Source organism: Micromys minutus (assembly GCF_963924665.1).
Source record: "Micromys minutus genome assembly, chromosome: 16".
NCBI lineage: Eukaryota > Metazoa > Chordata > Mammalia > Rodentia > Muridae > Micromys > Micromys minutus.
In genome coordinates, this window is record NC_137985.1 from 50,372,191 (window position 1) to 50,395,126 (window position 22,936).

General features: G+C 37.2%; 1 protein-coding gene across 1 annotated transcript in view; it reads left to right on the forward strand.

The window, feature by feature from the left end:
* The window catches only part of MYO9A (myosin IXA), a 158,315-nt gene that overhangs the window by 109,534 nt on the left and 25,845 nt on the right, over nucleotides 1–22,936 (forward strand). The window contains exons 28-34 of the mRNA XM_080929818.1: nucleotides 2,584–2,696; nucleotides 9,273–9,415; nucleotides 12,214–12,437; nucleotides 12,879–12,995; nucleotides 13,316–13,504; nucleotides 14,999–15,046; nucleotides 21,866–21,977. Coding sequence (XP_080785944.1) covers nucleotides 2,584–2,696; nucleotides 9,273–9,415; nucleotides 12,214–12,437; nucleotides 12,879–12,995; nucleotides 13,316–13,504; nucleotides 14,999–15,046; nucleotides 21,866–21,977 — 946 coding nt within the window. The remainder of the gene's footprint in view (nucleotides 1–2,583; nucleotides 2,697–9,272; nucleotides 9,416–12,213; nucleotides 12,438–12,878; nucleotides 12,996–13,315; nucleotides 13,505–14,998; nucleotides 15,047–21,865; nucleotides 21,978–22,936) is intronic.

Below are 22,936 nucleotides of genomic sequence, written 5' to 3' on the forward strand. Positions count from 1 at the left end.
TTTGCAGAGAAAGAAAATAGAGTTCATGTATCAGAAGAAAAAAGGCTTTCTCAATCCAAAGTATAGTTCTGCTCTGGTCTGATTTCCTACCATAAAATTCATGCTTCCCTGGATCCTCCTAAAGCCATGGAGCACAGTCATTGTACCTTACCAAATAGCCATACAGCTGTCTTTAGGAACAGCAAAGTCTCAGTCTTCCCAGTACTCTACTGCTTTTTTTGTGTTTGTGTGTTTAATACATGAGTGCATATATGTGCACTTGCATGGAGCTTAGCCATTAATTCTTGGTGGTGTTCTTCAGTTATAGACTACATTAGTTTTTGGGTGAAAGAGACTTTCATTGAGGTGGAAACTGAGCAATTTGGTGGGGCTTGCTGCTCAACAAACACCAGGGATCAGCCTGTCTCTGCCTTCCCAGTGCTAGAATTACAAGTGTGCACCACCCTGCCTGCTCCTCCTCCTCAGTCATCATCACCATCACCATCAAATATTTACATTCTGGGGCTAGAGCTTAGGTATTCATGCTCTCATGCTTGCCTAAACACTCTATGGACTGAGGATCTCTAAGGCTTACACTTTTTTATTTTCCTTCTGAAATCTTGATTCACCTCCAGTCTCTGTATCCCATAATCAGTCATCTTCAGTTTTATTCTGTAGCTATGCCAACATGTATATTCTGTGTCCTAGCAAAGATAAACAGCAAGCCAGCTGATTTGAACCAGTTTCAATAAATTTGAACCAAAATCAAAACCTCTACATTTTTCCAATGTTGACCTTTCAAACACACACACATGCATACACACACACCCCCATGGAAGGGGGGGGGGAGATAAATGCCCATGTAAACCTAGAGTTGGATTAATATTTGATTTTAATGTTTTTTTGAGGAACATAGTTTATAGATAGTGAATATATTCTTTTGAATCACAATGTTATATCTTTCATCCTGAATGTATTATTGCATTGCTATTGACTTGATAATTACTTTATTAACCGTTCATAAATGAGGTCTAGTATAGATACTGACATGACAGATCTTCATTTGACAGTTCACTCTTAGAGGAATATGTATATAACTGTGAAATGTATGTTTCAAGTATTAAGATTTATGTAACATCGGTGATTTCCTCATGTTTCTACTCAGTTTCCTCCTTCACTCTATTCTAGAACTTCATAGAATTAGACAATATTTAGAAGGAAGAATTTTTTAAAAAATGTATATTGAGGTGGTATCTCTGGAAATTGTATCTTCTACATAAATTTTTGTTCTCCATCCATGTAAAGTACAATTATAATTACTATTTATTATCCTTCTAAGTGAACAATTCAGCCAATCTAAATGGCTTGCTTTTCTTCTTGTTAAATATTATATATTCTTATTTACTTCTCTTTTTTAAAACTATATAGTTTACATTGTGATTTTTTTTTTTTTTTCTGGTTAGTTGAAGGACTTTTCCCCTTCCAATTAATTTTCTGTATGGATTTCTGGTAATACTCCAGATCTGAAATATAACTGTTTGATTCTTTTAGGCCTTTCAAAATCACTAGACCCAAAGAATACAAGTAGTTCAAGGGTGATTATTTTGACTACTGAGGCAAGTTTACTTGTGTACTGTGGTAGCCCTTGCAGCAGAGTTGAGTAACAGCATCATTACTAACCTTACCTTTAATCATTTCAGATCTATTCTTGGTGTTGGGTTATTTTCACATACAACAGTATTGATTAGTACTAATCCAAATACAAGAGGGAATCTTTTCTAGATCTCCAGATTTCTTCTGTTATGCATCTCTCTCCCTTTTCCAAAATACCAGTCACTAGGTACTTTGATTGCCATGAGGTTTTATCTGCATGTGTTCAGCTCAAGGAGTCTAAAAATTTACCTGGGCATCCCATCTCTGTGTCATAACACAGAAACTAGTAATATCTTGAGTCAGTAAGCTGAAACAAGGATAAGCTACCTACTTCTTTTCTTACCAGTTGTCTTAAAAACTGTTTAGTCTGACTGTTCTTAGGCATTTAGATACAGATTTCCTGTACGCTATATTGGCCACAGATATCAGTCTATGACAGCTCTGCGTATTTTCTGTTTTTGTGCCATAGCCAAGCATATCAAAAGGCTAAAGGATACTTTAGCAGATGAAATGTAAGAAAATTACTTGAATAACGAGAATTCTCGAAGTGAATTGTCCTTTGAGGAGGAAACATTACTTGCCAAATGAAATTGAAGAGCTTGTTTGATAACATAAATTGTTTATAATTTAGAACATAGGTGATGTTTTGGTTTTTCTTCTGTATAGCCTAGTTTTTTAAAACTTTGACTGGATATAACAATAATCTATAACCAATATAAAGAATGCCCTCAGGGTGCAAAAACAAAGGCACAAAGCATAATACTCAGTGTTGTGTTATTTCTCAGATTTGGATTCTTTTGCATTTGTCTTTGGATGGTTTTGACTGTTTTTCTGACTGGCTGTACTGTCAATAGTGTGACAGTATTAGAACTGATGATTACTGCGTGGAAGTCGGTCACATTAACATGTGTTTACTTGATTTTAAGTCTTTGCTATGTGTAATTCCTACAGACATCACAGCGATTTTCTTCAGTTGATGAGCAAGCAAAGCTCCATAAGGCTATGTCTCAAGGAGAGATTACAAAACGGGCAGTAAGACAGAAGTCTTCAGATTTGGACATAAGGTATGAGGTATATAAGAAATAATAGAAGTTTCTTTTAAAATTTTTTTAAAGAAGTATTTAATTTTATAGGCAGTGATGTTTTGCTGCCTGAATGTGTGTTTCTGTGAGGGTGTCAGACCCCCGGAACTGGAGTTACAGACAGCTGTGAGCTGCCATGCGGGTGCTGGACAACAACTGGGCCCTCTGGGAGAGCAGCCAGTGCTCTCAAGCCCTGAGTAATGTAATAATGCCAGTGACTTTATTTCATAATTTATATACTGAGCAATTTGCTTTTAAGAAAAACACTTCACAGTCTGTGTCCTTCCATTTCCTTTGTACCCTAAGTCTTGAATTTATAGGCCATGGGCTTCAGCAACTAACCTTTCTGTTTGTTCTCGTGCAGTGCACTTCTCTTGGTAGAGCAGTGGAGCTTTAGATATTTTGGTTTCATTTTGTCTTGTTTCCCGGTCATTTCCCTTCACCTGTTAAAGGGAGCTGTCTCGTGCTTAACAGGCATCTTTCTCTAAAAGAGGCCTGCCCTTATCTTGCTTGTTTATGATGATGCCCTTGGTATGCTGGGTGTTGTTCTGTAAAGGAATGCCACTTGTGAGGCATTCTTTTCTTAACAGTGCTCACTGCCTTGATGTCTACACTGTCTTCCTTTATAGATTTGCATGTATGTGGCCAAAGGAACACCTCCATGTTTCCTTAAAGGCACAGAGTGCAGATAGTAGGTGCCGCTCCTTTTTCCTTTGTGTTTTATCATTTTGGCAAGTTACTGGAAGATGGCTGCCATGGCTTTGCTTTAATTTTTAAGAACTAAATAATAGTATTGCTAATACATTATTATGCTGATACACACACACACACACACACACACACACAGAGCTTTATCTTCTTAAGTGTATACCAGTGTGATTTGGGAGAGGTTTCTTAATCATTATGTGACTTATAATACAGGTTTGTAAAAGGCAAGAGATTAAAAAGGATGAAATTCATATTTTTTAGTTTTAGGACTGAAATATATGTAATATATTCTGCACTAAATTGTTTTAGGAAAATACTTTCGAGTTCAGCCAACCACAGCTGGTATACAGAGAAACACTGTCTCTCAACATGCCCCCTCCCCAGAAGGCACAAAAGGAAATAGTTTCAGAAAATAACTTTATTTTAAGTTGTTTGTGGGGGAGGGGGAGTTAGGGTGAAGCTGCAGCAGCCATGAGTGTTGCTGGCAGAGTAAGGCCTCTACTAAGTGCTCCATAAAGGATGGGGCTGGAGAGACAGCTTAGCAGTTACAAGCACTTAGTGCTCTTTTAGAGCACCTGTGTTCAGTTCCCATACAGTGGCTCACAATTGTTTGTTAAATTAATTCGAGACTCCTATTCTGGCCTCCAGGGACACTAGGCATTCTGGTGGTGCAAACACAAACATATAGGACAGGCTTTTAAAACACTCCCTACACTGTGGAGGGAACAGACAGAAGCATCACTAGGGTTGGCTCTAGGTTCAAGGAACTAGAGAGTGGTAGTTCCTCGGCCTCTAGCACACATAGGATGTTTATCAGTATGCATAGGCATGTGTACGCCCAAACACACAGAGAGTTCATGTCATTTTTATTTTTGAAGTATTTGGGCCCTTAATGAAGATGTCAAGGCATGTTAAAAAATATTTTTTTTTCTTTTTAGTTGTAAACCACTTTTTATAGACTTAAAGGGATTTACAAAGAACTTAAATCTAGAAAAGATTATAGCACAAGTCAGAATTGGCAAAGATATGTACATAATAATATAATAGACTAAAGCACATATCATTGGAGACAGTTAAATATGTAAATTTAAATTCCACTTTATTTGCCCAAATGACCAATCCCATAAATGATGAAACAGACAAAATCAAAATGTAAAACTGAGAAGGAAAGGTACATGGAGCCAACTGGCCGTCTGTATTCTTAGCAGAAAATAATAATAAACTTATTTTCAGAAAAAGATAAAAATAGAAGATCTCTAGACTTAATTTTATCCAATATCCACCCTTCCCCACACACTCCCCCAAATACAGGATTTCTCTAGCCCTGGCTGTCTTGGACCTTGCTCTGTGGACCAGACTGACTTCATATTCACAGAGATCCACTTCCCTCTGCTTCCCAGGTATTGGGGTTAAAGGCACACACTACCACCACCTACCTGGCAAGTTTGCCAATATTTTTAATGTGTGGGCCACATTTTTAAATTAAATAATTTTTTACTTATTCATTTTACAACCCACTCACTGTCCCCTTCCTGGTCACCCTCTCCCACAATACTTCCCCCATATCCCCTTTCCTTCTCCTCTGAACAGGTTGGGCCCCCTCTTGGTTATATCCCTAACCCTGGCACTTCCTCTCCCCCTGAGGCCAGACAAGGCAGCCCATCTAGAAAAACATATCCTACATTGGTAACGGCTTTTGAGATCCCCCCCCCACTCCAGTTGTTCAGGACGTTTTGTTTTTTTCCCCTTCAAATATGTATGTGTAGTGCAGGTACATGTATGTAGAGGTCAAAGATCAACCTCATCCAGGTGCTGGCCACTGTTTCGTGAGACAGGTTTGTTACTGAGTTCTTGGGCTTTTTGATTTGGCTAGGTTGACAAGTCAGCAGCTAGCTCCAGGAACCTACCTGTCTCCACCTTTCTAGTACTGGAATTAAAAGCCTGTCATACCATAACCATAGGCTCTGGGGACTAAACTTGGGTTTTATGTTTGTGTAGCAAATACTTTACCTATTAACCTACCCCCAGTAGTTAGTTACTTTTATACTTCTCAGCTCTTTTCTTTTGCTCAGTTAATACATTTTTTACGTCTTTTGAGCTGATGGTTCAAAGAATCTTTGGGACTTTGTTTATTTATTGAGGAAAGATTAGAAGAGGTTTCCTTGCAAAATTGTCCAGCCAGGTAACCCTATGAGGAAGACTGTAGTTTAGAAGCTCCGCTGTGCATACTAGAGCTTCTAAGCAATACTTTAAGCTCAACAGAAATCATAATTAGATGTCAACGATTGCCATGTATTTGAGAGAACACTATATTGGAGGACCCAAAGCTAAACAATAAAACTCTAATATAAAGGAAATACACAAGATAGAAAACTTAGAGACCAGTAAATACAATTAACAATGAAAGTTCTACACAATGAATATGACTGAAAGCAAAGTTTATGAAAAAGAAAACATAATAGAAATAATAATTTTAATTTTGGAAAATTAAAAATAATGGTGCTGAGGGTAACAGCTTATTGGATAAAAAAAATGCTTACTAAGCATGCATGAGGACCTGAGTTCAGATCTCTGTCACATAAAATTCCAGGTATGAAGTTATGCCTGTAACTTTAGTGGTTGAATCAAGAGACAGGTAGATCCCTTGACCTTACTGCCTAGCCAGGTTAGTGAAATTGGTAAACTTCAAGGTCAACGAGAGACTTCATTTCAGGAAGTTAAAGAATAATTGAGAAGAGACCACTTGGCAATATACAAACACACCAATACTAGTAATAATAATAATGTAAAAGTAATAAGGAGGAAAAAAGTGAATATATCTCAGAATGTTGTATAAAAAGAAAAGTAGATGGATAAGGAAATTCTAGAACCAATTTAAAATATCAGTTCCTCAATGTAAAGAAAAATGTAGAGGATCAAACTACTGCAGGAACAATTCTGGGTGGGTGTGAAGACACATTGACCCAGCACTGCAGAAAAGAGGGTTGAAAGTTGGAGGTCAACCTGGACAACACAGTCAGACTCTGCCTCCAAAACCTAACAAAACAAGGCAAGCAAATGTTATGCAGCTGAAGCCCCACCAAGGATCGAACAGCATATTGGATTAAAATAGACTTGTACTTTATAAGAATGAAAGTAGACTTCTTCGTCGTTTTTCTCTCTCTCATATATTACATCCCAACTGCAGTTTACCTCCTTCGCTCCTGTCGGACCATCCCTTACCCCTCTCTTCCACTTCCCTTCAGAAAAAGGCAGGCTTCCTAAGGCATATGGCATATCAAGTTACAGTAAGACTAGGAATCTCCCTCATATTAAGGCTGGATGAGGGGATCTAGTGGGAGGAAAAGGGTCCCCAAAGCCGGTAAAAATGTCAGAGACAGCCCCTGCTCCTACTGTTAGGAGTCCCATAAGCCCAGACTACACAACTGTAACACATATGCAGATGTCCTAAGTCAGTCCCAGGCATATTATCATTAGGCATCATTTCATTCTATCCAGCCTCTGGTTCCTGGTCTACCAGGCAGTGCCAAGGAGCGCTTCCTTTTTTTGGTTGGGGTCTCAATCTGGATGAGTTGCTGGTTAGCCACTCCCAATTTCTGTACCACAGAACATTTTCTAGGGAGGACAGATTGTAGGTTGAAAGTTTTGAGGCTGGGGTTTGGTGTTCAAATTCTTCCACTGGACGTCTTCCCTGATCACAGGGGGATTGTCAGTTCAGGTTCCGTATCTCTACCACCTACCGCCCCCCCCCCCTTTTAAGTCATCCTCGTAGATTCCTGATTGATTAGGAATATTGATTAGGTTTCTTTCTGCCCTTGAAATGCCCCCCTGATTCCAGTTGTCCGCCCAGAACTCCTGCCCTCCATCTTTGCCACTTCTAATCCCTCTTGTTAATGTCCTCACTGGCCTGTAGCCTACCCATGATCTCTGTTCTGTTTCCACTTCTTAGGAAGATTCTTGCCATCCTCCATGCCCAAGTCCTCCTTGTTATTTAACTGTCTGGGTCTGTGAATTGTAGCTTGATTATCCTTTACTTTACAGCTAATATCCACTTACAGGTGAGTACATACCGTGTTTGTCTTATTGGACCTGTATTACCTTACCCAAGATGATTTTTTTTTCTTGTTCTATCCAGTTGCTTGCAAATTTCATGACGTTATTTTTTAACAGCTGAGTAATATAACTCCTAAGGAAATAGAAGTTGTTACTAAATGTCTCCTATTAATCCCTCCACCAAACGCCTAGGGCCAGACAGTTTTAGTCCAGAATACTACGAGACTTTCAAAGGAAAGCTAATACCAATCAGTACTCCTCAAATTATTCCACAAAATAGAAACAGAAAGAACATTGCCAAATTCAGTTTTTGAGGTCTTTTACAATGATACCCAAACCACATAAAAATGCAAAAAAGAAAGCATTGCAGACCAAGTTTTTGTAAAGCTTAATATAAAAATGTTCAATAAAGTACCTGCAAACTGAATCCAAGAACTCATCCATCAGGATTGGGTAGGCTGTATCACAGAGAGGCATATAAGCCAAATGAAAGAGTAAAACCACACGATCATCTCATTAGATGCTTAAAAAAGTTTGTGACAAAATTTAACGTCCCTTCATGATAAAAGTCTTGGAGAGATTAGGATACAAGGGACATAACCTAAACATAACAGAGTCAATTTATGGCAAGCTGATGGCCAACATCAAATTAAATGGAGAGAAACTCAAAGCAATTTCACTAAAATCTAGAACAAGACATAGACTTGTTACCTAGTAGGCATTGAAAAATTTCAAATTTAATCTGTATGTTCATTCACAAATTAATATACAAATTAGTGATGCCCTTTCCCCAGTGCAAAGTTAGAATACGTAAGTAGTACATGGTTATTGAGCTGCTGTTATTTTAATGTACTTAATTAATCTTCATGAAATAAGAAATTGTATGTATCACTAAAACGAAACATGATAGTGTAGCAAACTGCTCAGCCAGGTGTCACTATTAATCCCAGTTACCTGAAGAAGAGATAGGATGGACAAAAGATGAAGGCATGCCTGAACCTACAGTTTAAAGTCAGCCCGGGATGTTGTCTCAAAACAAAATAACAAAAGAGCAACAAAGGTAGAGCTCCGTGTTGCATTACTTTCCTGCTGCTGTAATAGGGCACCGTGATTGGGGCAGTTTATGGAAGGAAAAGGTTATGTTGGCTTACAGTTCCAAAGGGATACAAGTCCATCATGGAAGGGAGAGGAGGCATGGCAGCTTGATCAGGAAAGTTCTTATCTTTTTTTTAAGATTTATTTATTTCATGTATGTGAGTACACTGTAGCTGTCTTCAGACACAGCAGAAGTGGGCATCAGATCTCATTACAGATGGTTGTGAGCCACCATGTGGTTGCTGGGATTTGAACTCAGGACCTCTAGAAGAGCGGTCAGTGCTCTTAACCGCTGAGCCATCTCTCCAGCCCAAGGTCTTACTTACATCTTTAAACAGCAAGCAGGAAGCAGAGAATGGGTAGGAAGTGGTGTAAAACAATAAACAAAGTTTTCTTTATTCTAAGTTACATGTGAGATATAAAAATAAAAAGATGGCAGTTTGCCATCAGTAAGCTTAAGCTAGAATCTTTGAGGCTGCTTTATCAAATGATTTAAAATTTCAGAGTGCTGTATTTTATATTCAAGATGAATTAGGAGTTTGGCTCCAGCAGGGTACTCCCCAATACACACCAAAGTTAAAATAGATAACTACATATGAAAAGTGTATAAAGCTTTAAAAGTATGTAAAAATGTAAAGGAGGATATAAAGTATTACTGTGACATCTGATTTCTATCTTGCCTTTATTTTGTTTTAAAAACAGACCCCAGAGAGCGAAGATGAGATTCTGGGCCAAAGGGAAACAAGGCGAGAAGAAGACTACTAGAGTAAAACCTGCTCCCCAGTCGGAGGCCTCGTCACTCTTTGCTGGCTCAGATGTGACACCTGCTCATCCATTTTCTGATGGTAAAAATGGACAAAGGGTGGAGTTTCATAATTTGTTACTCATTCTCAAAGTGTACTGTGCCTTTCTTCTTCAGAAAGACATTCCTGTTGGAATGATATTTTTATAAGATAGGACTAGTATTGGTAAGTGCTGCCCTAATAAAACAAGGCACACTCCACTTGTATGAGATGCTCCAAGAACACCTGGCATAGAACTGTGAAGCACAACCACTTACTTCAGCCTTTTTTGTAAATTGTAAAGGTAAATCTATAATATTCACAGTAGTTCATAACATTAGCTTATTACTCAGTGCTAAGAAACACTGTGATAAACATGTTATATATATGTTAAATCTATTGATTTCAAGAACATTTTTATGGTATTTGTATGATTATTATTCATGGTTTATAGGTGAGACACCAAAGTATAATAAATTATCTATTTATAGATATTGAAATCAGAAGATCTAAGATTTGGATTTGAGTCCAGGCATTTAAACTCCAGACTTGACATTGGTTTTTGTTACTGTTGTTTGGTTTGTTTTAAGATAAGGTCTCTCTGTAGCTTTGGCTGTCTTGGAACTATGTAGACCTTTCTTTTTTTTTAAGTTTTTATTGGTTCTTTGTGAGTTTCACATCATGCATCCCAGTCTCGCTCCTCTCTCCATCCCCTCATATTCTTCGTTTTCCCTTGCAACCCTCCCAAATAAAAACATGTAAACAAAGCATAGACAGTATCTCATCATGGATGGTGTTGTGTGTCATAGTGAATCCTACAGTTTATCCCCTGTCCACACATTTTACTTGCAAATGTTTACTGCAGTGAGTCATTGCTTTGATTCATGTTCTCTGGCTTCTGTGACACCATCAATATTTGATCATCAACAAGACTCCTGATTACTCTGTTGTTGCTCTGTGTCATGGAGATTCTGCAACACTGGCCCTTTTACACATCCCATCCATTTCCAGATGATACAGATTTTAAGATGGGCCAACTCAAAGAGCCCTGCTTCTGGGCCTGGTAGGTGGCTGAGCTGGTAAGGGTGTTGGCTCTTCCTTATCCACACTGCGAGGATGAGCTAGCTCTTCAGCATTGCTCTTGCTAGTCCACTCAATGCGGTGATCATCAAGAGGCAGGGTCAGCACTCCTGCTCATGTTCTCAGCCACACCCACATCTCCAGATCCTGCTCAAGATATGTGGCCCACTCTTCCAAGTGCTTCAGTTTATGAGAGGCTGGGATAACTCTTCTGTCTCACCCCGTCAGGGCTGGCTCACCCGCTGGAGCCTTCACCACTGGGGTCTGGCCTTGAATTTGAGACAATCCTGCCCCAGCTTCATGGGTGCTGAGACTGTATGCATGAGCTACCATGCTTGGTGCAGAGTCCCCATTCTTAGCCATTGTAATACACATCAGGTATTTACCTTCCTCATTGCTATGGCAAAATATTTTATCAATGCAATTTAATTTTGGCTCATAGTTTCAGGGCTTTGTACGTCTAATCTGTTTTGGAACTGTAATGTGAACAAATACAAAAAAAAAGTGTGGTGCTTTTTGCTGTAGTGTACATTACCTGCCCGGTTCCCTTTTAATGCAGTCTTGGACCCTAGCCCATGGAATGGTAACTGCCTGTATTTAATTTGATAGTGGTCTTCCTACTCAACCTAATCTCAATAGTCATTTTAGAGATTGTCTCCAAAGTGATTTTAGATCCTGTCAAGTTAACAGTATCAACTGTCACATCTACTGCACATTAATGGCTTGCATTTCATAAGGTAGCCATTTTTCTTTTTTTACTTTTAAGATGTGGCAACTAGCACTTGAAAGAATGGTAGAGATGAAATTAACCCCTCATTTTGAACCTCGAGCCTTTGTTCATGTCAGCTGACCAACTGATACAGATAATGATGATGATGATTATAATGATAATAATAATAATTATTATTCTGTGGTTATCTAACCCTAATCTAACTGTGAGATTAGAAAAACTTAAGTTTCCCCATTGCATCACTCAAGTATTCATTTTATTAATTATCTAATTGACAATGATCATTCTAAATTTATTGTTTTCAGTAATTATATTCTAATATAATTTCCAAAAATAGTCATAAGGTTCATTACTTGAAAGTATACATTTTAAGCAGATGTCATTATATAAGGACCTTCATAAAAGTTAGGATCACGACTTTTATTTATGTTTGAATAAAAATTCAGTAAGACAGACTTTGTTTTTAATGCTAAAATGAAATTATAACTTATTGAAAACGTTATTTCATTCTAAGAAGGATAATGACTTTGTAAAATGAAGTAATTACTTAATAAGTTAAAATGAAGTCAGTTTATACCAATATTCTCCTCAGGCTTCAGACAGGGCTTTGCAAGTCTAATCTAGTTTTGTTCTAGATTGTAATGGTTTGCATAGAGTTTTATTCCCTAGTGTGAACAAATACAAAACATGGTACTTTTTTTCTAGTATGTACTTCTTGTTTACTCCACAAATCCTATGAGAATTTAAACAGTTTAAGGAGTTTAAATAAAACCCTAAATAAAATATTAAACCAAAAGCAAGCCAGGTGAGCTACTTGACTCCCTAAGAAGTTGTTCACTATCAACAGGATCACTGATGTAAACTACAGTAAAAATTGTAATTATCAAATTCTCCTTGTTAGTTGGTTAGATTTAGATATAACTGGACATTCCTTCATACAAGTATAACAAAGTTACAACTGTATGAACATTTAATATTGCTAGTTTGTTGCTTATTCTTCTTGTTCATCTTTGGGACTGAGGTTTACTAAGTATATCTTTTTACTTTTTAGAGTTAACTCAGTACCACCCAACGCCTCCTTTGAGTCCAGAACTGCCTGGGAGTTGTCAAAAAGAGTTCAAAGAGAATAAGGAACCTTCTCCAAAAGCAAAGCGCAAGAGAGGTGTGAAAATCAGCAGTGTGGCCTTGGACTCCATGCACTGGCAACATGACTCTGTCCAAATCATAGCAAGTGCCAACGATTTAAAAAGTATGGATGAGTTTCTTCTGAAAAAGGTACACGTTGCTTGCTGAGTTAGCCTCTGAGATTTGACTAAAGAGTGTTTATTATAGGAGCTGTTATAATAAGAGGCTAAACTTTAGTTATTCAAGCAGTAGGGTTTTTTTTTTTTTTTTTTTAATTAGAAGCTCAGACAGTAAGATACTCAGAACTGAGACAGGATTTGAAGTTTTAGCCTCATCTGTGACTCATAAGTGTCATATATGAAGGTGAGGCTTATTGCACAATTGTGGCTGTTCTGGCATCAGAACTGTAGAGTCAAATGTTAAAAGAGAACTTAGATGTAATTAAGTGTACTGTCTTTTTCTTAAGTCCTGTAATGCTCAATGGCTTGTACTTTTAGAATACTCATTGCTTAAGAGACATTTCAGCCATTGCATTTGAATTTTTTGATGAATAATTAAGTATAACATTACTTTTTTGTGGCCTGACCCTAGATAAATGACCTAGATAATGAAGACAGCAAGAAGGATACATTAGTGGATGTTGTGTTTAAAAAAGCCCTGAAAGAATTTCGGCAGAATATCTTCAGCTCTTACTCATCTGCATTAGCGGTAAGCTTAGTCCATGTTAGCAGATACTTTGCAAAATGGTGTACAATCTTTATAATACCAGGCTCAATGGAACAGTTCTTATGACTTAACTATTATATCACTTCAACTGTTATGTCTTTAGATACTAATACTTAATAGATTTATCCTGCCTACACTTACCTATGATGGGATTTTGCAAATGCTAGATAATGCCTTGACTTGGCTCATTATAAGCTATATTAAGATCATAGTCTATATTCCCCATTACAAGTTGACTCGGTCTTTAAAGAATGTTTCCATAAAACTTACCAGTTTTTTTTTTTTTTTTTTCTTCTCATTAGATGGATGATGGGAAAAGCATTCGTTATAAAGATCTGTATGCGCTATTTGAGCAGATTCTGGAAAAGACCATGAGGTTTGAGCAACTTGATTGGAATGAATCTCCAGTGAGAGTTTGGGTTAACACTTTTAAGGTGTTTTTAGATGAATACATGAATGAATTCAAGACTTTGGATAGCACAGCCCCAAAGGTAAATAGGTTAGATTTCTAGAAGTATTAAATAAATTATGAATTCTTTGTAAGGAATCTGTTTAGGAGACATTTTTTAAAATTAGTATTAGTAGTAGGGTCATTCATTGTTCACCACCAGCCTAGACTGTGACTGAAACAGTGTATCTCAGCAAAGTAGCAGAGGCTATGCCAGTTCCATACTTCAGATCCTCTGAGCTCCGTCCATAAGGCTGCCATGTATTTTCTCAGAATTTGCTTCATTGAACATGTCCTTCACAATTAAAACATAATAGTGTGCCCTCAGTATTATACTTTCAGTTTTAGTTGAGATTAATGTATAAATTGACTTCTGAAAAATAATGGTTAAAGGTTAAATGTACCTAAAACCTATAAATTAGATCTCTCTTGAATCAGTTTTTAGGAAAAGTGAGCACATCAGTAATATTAACCTTCACTTTCTGACCCTATTTTATTTAGAGCTGAGAATTGTACTTGATATTTTTTAATTAAATCTTGCTTTAAAGCTATCAAATATATTGTAGTTGGTTAGGAGTTAGGAACATAGCCCAATTGCTGGAGAGCTTGCCAAATATTCATATAGCCCAGATCTGAGCTCTAGTACCATATAAGATGCAGTGATACACGCCATCTTCCCAGCATTCTGGAAATAGAAGCAGAATGATCAGTTCAGGCTCATCCTTGGCAACACAGTGGGTTCGAGGCCAGCCTGGGAAACACTATATCCTTTTAAGTTGAGTGTGGTGGTACACACTTTTAATCCCATCACTCTGGAGACTTGAGACAGGAGGATAGAGTGATTAAAAACATCCTGTTTTATATAAAGAAATTCTAGCTAAAAAAAAAAATCTAAACAAAAATGTGGGTGTGTCTGTGTGTGTTTTAAAAGAGACAACTGTCTAAGCAATGTATATTTTCATTACAACAGGTGTAACACTTTATTATTTGTTCAGGAATATCTTAATGTTGATTATGCTTTGTTTTATATTTACTTACTCTATCTGATGAATTAAAATTTTAAACCATTTCAAATCACTTGTAAGTAAACAAGTTCTAGAAATGGTTGTGTTGCAGGTGTCAGGCTTGTGTTCTTATGCAGATGATTCTTCCTAGATTTATGCTACTGCTTCGAAAGTGATGTTGTTAAAGAGTGGGTTTGAGCTGCTCTGCTCCACATTGCCCCCTTATATACCAATCCTTTATTTATTATAGTTGACCAATTGAATAATGATTAAAATGTCTAATTATGTGTGGTCCATTTAGAACTGACATTTAAAAAGAAATCAGCCTCTAAAAAGTTCATTCATTCTTCTGTCTTTGTTAGTCATTTTACCAAATGTAAAATATTTTTTTAAATTTACTTCAGCTCTGCACAGTTCCTCTTGAAGAATAAAGAACTTTTTTATTATCTGTTGAAGCTCTTCAAACATTTTCAAAGAAGAGAATTTGTTAGTCTTTGTAATCTTAATTTATGTTTCTCCTCACCTCCTGCCAGGTGCTTAAAACAGAAAGAAAGAAAAGGAGGAAAAAGGAAACTGATTTGGTAAGTTACACCATTGGTATTCTACTTTCCAGCTCAGTGGCTTGAAGCAGATCTTTTATTGCCATTTAGTAGTAAGTTATCCAGATCCACAGGGCGTGCTCACATGTCTTGAAGAAAGTTAGAATAAAGATGGACCTGAAATCTTATGAACATGTACCTTGAATAGTGCTTTTCTAAAATGGAATTTCTCAAAATGGTGGAAATTACTGTTTCTAAAGTGCTTACTACTTCTATAGCTTAACTTTTTGTGAGCATCTCACAAAATTGGAATTGTACAATTCCTTGTTTTTGCATATGGTTTCTTAGCATAATGTTCTTGAGATTTATCCATAATGTTATATCAGTGGTCAGGTACAGTGAGTATTCAGTAGAATTACTGTTAATTAGAATTGTAGAAATATCACTTCGTAGGGGATTATGCTAAGGATCTTAGGCTAGGTAATTATTCTACCACTGAGTTGTAGCCCTAACCTTTTTCTTCACATTCTATTTACAGTTTGATAAGATTTTGGGTTGATTTATGGATACCTGCTGTAATTTCTATTTTGTATAATAATCTTCAAGGTATAATTTTGGGTCATATGATTTTAACTTTAGCTAAAATTTCAGAATCTGCTAATGTGTTTTCCAAGTAAGAAATGCTACCTATAATGTGGAGAGAGTTCTAATCTCAACATTTTTACCACCCTGTGTTACTTTGCATCTTTTTGTTATAGTCTTTTGGTTGTGTAGCCTTATGGTGATTTTAATTTGTATTTCCCTCATGTCTAATGATGTTTAACAGTTTTTCATATATCTGCTAGTCATTTGTACTTCATTGATGGGATGTTGAGCATTTACATATTTTTAACTTTGTTTTCCTTAATGAGTTATAACTTTAATATATTAGAATGGTGTTAAGAAAGGTAGTATTCTACATGAAAAGAATGAAACTATATTCTCTGCATAAAAATGAACTCCTAAACCTGATGTTTACCTTCAGCAAAGTGGCTGGACGTAAAAATTAGCTCATACAAATCAGCCTTCCTGTACTCAAAGGATAAACAGGCTGAGAAAGAAATTAGGGAAACAACACACTTCACAATAGTCACAAACAATATAAAATACCTTGATGTGACTCTAACCAAGGAAGTGAAAGAGCTGTATGACAAGAACTTCAAGTCTCTGAAAAATAAAATCGAAGATCTCAGAAGATAGAAAGATCTCCCATGCTCATGGATTTGAAGGATTAATATAGTAAAAATGGCCATCATGCCAAAAGCAATCTACAGATTCAGTACAGTCCCCATTAAAATTACAACTCAACTTTTCATAGAGTTAGGAAGAGCAATTTGTATATTTATTTGGAATAACAAAAAACCAAGGATAGCAAAAGCTATTCAACAATAAAAGAACTTCTAGGGGAAACACAATCTCCAATCTCAAGAAGTATTACAGAGTAATTGTGATAGAAACTGTATGCTATTGGTACAGACACAGGCAAGTAGATGAATGGAATAGAATTAAAACCCAGAAATGAACCCACATACCTATGGTCATTCAATCTTTGATAAAGGAGCTAAAAAGACAGATAAAGTGGGGAAAAGACAGCATTTTCAACAAATGGTGCTGGTTCAACTGAAGGTCAGCATGTATTTTTAAAGTTAAAAATGCAAATTGATCCATTTTTATAACCATGTACAAAGCTCAAGTCCAAGTGGATCAAGGACCTCTACAAAAAACCCCATACACTGAGAAAATGGGGAAGAACCTCGAACATATAGGTAAGGGGAATATTTCCTGAACATAACACCGATGGCTTATGCTCTTAAGATCATGAATCAACAAATGGGACCTTATAAAATTGCAAAGCTTCTGTAAGGCAAAGGACACTGTCGATAGGACAATATGGAAACCAACAGATTAGGAAAAGATCTTTACCAATCCTACATCTGATAGGAGGCTAATAATATCCAGTATAAACAAAGAACTCAAGAAGTTAGACTCCAGAGAATCAAATAACCCTATTAAAAAATGGGGGACAGAGCTAAAAAAAGAATTCTCAACTAAAGAACATCCAGTGGCTGAAAAGCGCCTAAAGAAATGATCAACATCCTTAGTCATCAGGGAGATACAAATCAAAACAATCCTGAGATACCACCTCATACCAGTCAGAATGGCTAAGATCAAAAACTCAGGTGACAGCAGGTGCTGGTAAGGATGTGGAGAAAGAGGAATACTCCTCCATTGTTAGTCAGATTGCAGGCTGGTACAACCACTGGGAATCAGTCTGGTGGGGTTCCTCAGAAAATTGGACATAGTACTACCTGAAGACCCAGCTATATACCCGTAGCTCCTGGACATATACCCAAAAGCTGCTCCAACATTTAACAAGGATACATGTTCCACCATGTTCATAGCAGCCTTATTTATAATAGCCAGAAGGTGGAAAGAACCCAGATGTCCTTCAACAGAGGAATGGGTACAGAAAATTTGGTACATTTATACAATGGAGTACTACTCAGCTATTAAAAACAATTGACTTTTTTTATGAACTAAACAAAAGAACACATGTGGTATGCACTTGCTGATAAGTGGATATTAACCCAAAAGCTTGGAATACCCAAGATATAGTCCACAGACCACATGAAGCTCAAGAAGAAGGAAGACCAAAGAAAGAATGCTTCAGTCCTTTTTAGAAGGGGGAACAAAATATTCACAGGAGGAAATACAGAGACAGAGTACAGCAAAAACTGAAGGAAATGTCATCCGTAGACTGTTCCACCCAGGGATTCATCCCATATACAGTCACCAAACCCAGACAATATTGTGCATGCCAAGAGGTGCATGTTGACAGGAGCCTGAAAGGCTTTGCTAGAGCCTGACAAATACAGAGGCGGATGCTCTCAACAAACCATTGGACTAAGGACAGGGTCCCCATTGGAGACGTTAAAAAAAGGACTGAAGGAGCTGAAGGGTTTTTATCTCCATAGGAAGAACAACAATATCAACCAACTAGAAACCCCAGAGCTCCCAGAGACTAAACCATCAACCGAAGAGTACACATGGAGGGACCCATGGCTCCAGCCACATAAGTAGCAGAGGATGGCTTAGTGGGCATCAATGAGAGGAGAGGTCCTTGGCCCTGTGAAGGCTCAATGCCCCAGAGTGGGGGAATGCCAGGGTGGGGAGGTGGGAGGGAGTAGGTGGGTAGGTGAGGGAACACTCTCATAGAGGCAGGGGGAGGGGGGCTGGGATAGGGGGATTCCAGAGGACATACTAGGAAAGGGGATAACATTCGAAATGTAAGTAAAGAAAATATCCAAAAAAAAAAAAAAAAACCCAAAAAACCAAAACCAAAAAAACTCCAGATGAAGCAAAGACCTTAGCATTAGGTCTGAAATGTTTTGAGAAAAAACTCTTCAAGATGTGGGCATGTGTAAGGACTCTGCATAAAGAGAAGGTCAACAATCGAGAGAATCCTGTAAAATCGAAAAGTTCCTGTGCTGCAAGAAAACAAATATCCCAGTCAAAAAATGTTCTGGACATAGAGTTCTCAGCAGCAGAAACTTTAAAAAGCATCAACATCCTTAGTCATCAGGAAAATGTAAGCTATAACTACTCAGATACCAAGAAACAAGTCTTTCAGTAAAGTAAAATTAAAGAGCAGATTGACACGCTACTCAGTATCATCAAATCTTTGGAACTAGTATTGCCCCGACACTAAAACCACATACGGACACAACAGTAGTGAAAGTGTAGCTCAGTCGGCGTTCTTGAACACTGACACAAAACTTCTCAATACAACACTTGAAAACAGAATTCAAGAACTTAGTAAGAAGATCATGTGCCATGAATGAATATAAGGATAGTTTGACATATGCAAATCAGTAACTAATAAAACTCATAAATATATTTAAGGACCCAGATTAGATTGTATCAGTAGCTACAGAAAAGGTCTTTGCCAGAGTTCAACAACCCTTCATGATAAAACCTTAAACGAATCAGAAGGTACCTCAACATAATAAATGAGTTATATGATACATGAGCACCAACATTGTATTAAATAGGGAAAACCCTGAAAGCATTTCTTCTAAAACCAGACAAACAGTCATGCCTATTCTCTATCTTATTCCACACCGTATTCATAATCTTAGAGCAATAAAACAAGGGGATAAAAATAAAAGGAGTACAAATTAATAAAAAAGTCAGATTATCCCAAGACTATCCTATACTCACAAAGCCCTAAAACCACTACCAAAAAACCTTGCTATATGTTGTAAACACTTCATGCATTATGACAAGATAAGGATTAACATAAAATTGTTTTTATTACCAGTAATGAACTTGCTAATAAAAAAAAATCTTACTCATATTAGTTTACCAAAAAAAAAAAAAAAAAAAAAAAAAAAAAAAAAAAAAACCCTCCAACAAACAAAACAATGGCAACAACAAAAAAGACCTTATCCAGGAGGAAGATGATAGAGCATGGAAATAGAACTCCCATGCTTATGCAGTGATGGCGGTAATATTGTGAAAACAAGACCATACGACCAAAGACTGTCTACACAGTAAATGCAGTTCACTTCAAAATTTAATGACTTATTTTTTAGAACTAGGGGGAAAAAAAAAAGAGTAAGATTTGAATGGAAGCACAAAACAGCTGGAAGCTAGAGCCATCCTGAGGAGAAAGAACAACACTGGAGAAGTTGTAACACTTGTGCTCACACTGTGCTACCGAGCCACAGAAACCAAATAAAATGGGGCCAATGCAGAAATAGGTGTGTTAGGTCAATAGAATTATCAATAATAATGTCTGTTGCCTCGAACAGAGGTCAATTCAAAATGGATCAAAGACCTTCATATAAAATTTGAAAGTATGAAGCTGCTAGAAGAAATCATAGGTAAAACACTACAAGATTACAAGCATAGGGAAGGACATTCTAACAGTGACTCATAGCACAGGAAATAATCCCAAGAATTTAAAAATGGAGTTGCACAAAATAAAAAAGCTACACAACACAAAGAAAACATCATAAATGAAGACAAAGGGAGACATGCCAACTATACATCTGATAGACTCAGTAATTATTTCAAAATTATTTCAAAAATTACAAACCAAAGCAAGATATTTTCAAATTAATAGTCAACCGAAATTTCTCAAAAACAACAATAACAAAAAAAGGCGGGGGGAAGTAAATAGGTTAACACAGAGAAAACATTCAATACCCTTATTCATCAGGGAAATACAGATTAAAAGTACTTTGATATTCTACTTCAGCCCATTCAGAATGGCTGTCATTAAGTGAGCATATGTACAAAGAGGAGGACCCTTGTTCACTGCTTGTAAACAGCCATGATGGAAATCAGCATGGTAGCTCCTCAAAAGGAGCTATATCCCAGTTCAGGTTTTATTGCTATAAAGAGACACCATGACCATGGCAACTCTTAAGTGAGACTGACTTAGTTTCAGAGGTTTAGTCCATTATCTTCATGGCAAGAAACAGTGATGTGCAGGCAGACCTGGTGTTGGAGAAGGATCCACAGGCAGCAGAAAGAGACTGTATATACCACATTGGGCATAGCTTGAGCATAGGAAATTTCAAAGCCTGCTTCCAGAGTGACATACTTCCTCCAACAGGGCCTCACCTCCTAATAAGTGCCATTTTTTTATGGGTCAAGCATTCAAACACATGAGTCTATGAGAGCCATACATTTTCAAATCACTACACCATATAATCTGTCTTCGCCTCTTTTGGGTATATAATCAAAATCTTTAATCTGGCATACCACAGAGATACTTGCCCAGCCATGATTATGATTCACGATTTTAAGATATGAAGTCACATGTTCAACAGACAGACTAATGCTAAAGAAAATGCTACATACATATCATGAAATATTTTATACGATTGAAAATAATGACATTTGTAATCAGGTGGATGGGCCTGTCATACTAAGTGAATGGGTCTGAAACTAGTATCACAGGTTTTATTTGATGTAGCCTACAGATTTAAATGTTTGTATATGTAAATATATATGTACAACATGAAAGTAAAAAGTGAACTTTGAGAATGACGTTCAGAGTTGGGAGGAACAAGAGAGGGTGATGTATGTGTCATGAGAGCGAGACAGAGTTCAGTGGAAGGACAGTGGCGAAAGCAGTAAGAGGGATGAACAGAAAGTAAGAGACAGAAACAGGGATGTGCCAGGTTCTTGGGAAACACAGAAAAGTGGGTCTCAGAGTTCAAGGTCAGCCTGGTCTGCACAGGGGTTTCCAGGTCAACCAGGGCTACATACTGAGGCCCTGTCTAAAACAAATAAGCAAAGATATCTTTGTACTGATAATGTCACAATGAAACCATTTTCTTTTTTATGGTAAACAAAAAAGTTGATTAGAAGAAAGAAAAAACACAAAATTATTATTTATGTTAATACTTAATGTGCTTATTTTTTTCAGCTTTAATTTCTAAATAGCAATATGTATAATTCATGAAAATAGAAGCTTTTTGGGGTTATGGTGACTGTCAATAGTCTAAAACATTCCTGGAGGTGAAGAACAAACAATTTAGAACTGCTGCTGTCCCTTGTAAACTGAGTCACAGATAGCTGTCACATGCTTATTGAGTTGCATTGTTTTTGATACTGTTAATATTTTTAGTTAAATTTAGGACAGATTATTTTATTTTCATTATATTTTGGAGGATCATCATGCTCTACCTGGAATAGCTACCTAGTGAAGTCTTAGCAAAAGGTTGGAGGATTCCCTATTTACCAACTATGTTAGGGAAGCATTTACTTCATTGGCTACAGTATAAATAGTGAACTTTCTTCATTCAGGTGGAAGAGCACAATGGTCACATCTTTAAGGCCACCCAGTACAGCATCCCTACATACTGTGAATACTGTTCTTCCTTGATATGGATAATGGACAGAGCCTCTGTTTGCAAATGTGAGTATCAAACATCTTTGAGGGAAAAGCTTTCATTGCCCTCAGTGTGTTCACTTGTCTGCAAAAACCCACTTAGAATAAGAGTTAAGCTCTCTGGAACTCTAATTGCAGTACTTCGTAGTGCTTCAGTGGCTGGATTTTGGAAAACACTTAGCTAGTTGGCCCTTTGTGAGTTATGATTTATACCCTTGTTTTAATGTAGTCTTTTAAATGAATTGTAGTTTTATGCCAAGGTCTTTTTGTCCATACCTATGTGTCCCTTGTCATTATAAAACTTGCTAAATGTAGCCATCAATAACCACACTACAACCTGAATGTTACGTTCTCTTGAAATTTCTCCCACTACATTACTTAGCCCTTTAATTCAGCCTCACTCAGATTTTCAGAACCTAGTTCAATGTAGATAACTTTCTTTGCCAGAAAATATAAATGACCTCTAGTCCACTTGTCTGTAGGGTCATTGTTCCCATGTGAAGCATATGAGACTGGCCCTCTACTGTCATTCTTCTTAGCAGTCTAGTTTCCCAGCCTCCTTCCACAGTATTCCATCAAGGTCTGTTTGCAGCACTCTAGGACTAGGGCTTTTTTACCCTGAAATTTCACACTTTTCCATAGCCTTCTCCCAGATCAGTTTCAAAGGCTTAAAAATGAATGTGTCAAGTTTATTCATGACAACAACTCCAGTTCTCTGTATTAATTTTGTGCTGGGGTGACCACAGTGCCTGATAGAAATGACTTAAGGAAAGAAAGATTTGTTTTGGCTCATGTCTTTAGAGTTCTTAGTTTTTATTACCAGTGGGCTGTGGTAGAGGCAAACAAAAAAGCAGGGATTCTGATCCACATTAGGGGCAGGTATAACCTTCAAATGCCCACACCTCTAGTGACCTACTTCAACCAGTGTGTCTCCACTGTGTTAGGATTCCTCAGGCTTCCCAAAATAGTGCCATCAGATGGTAAAG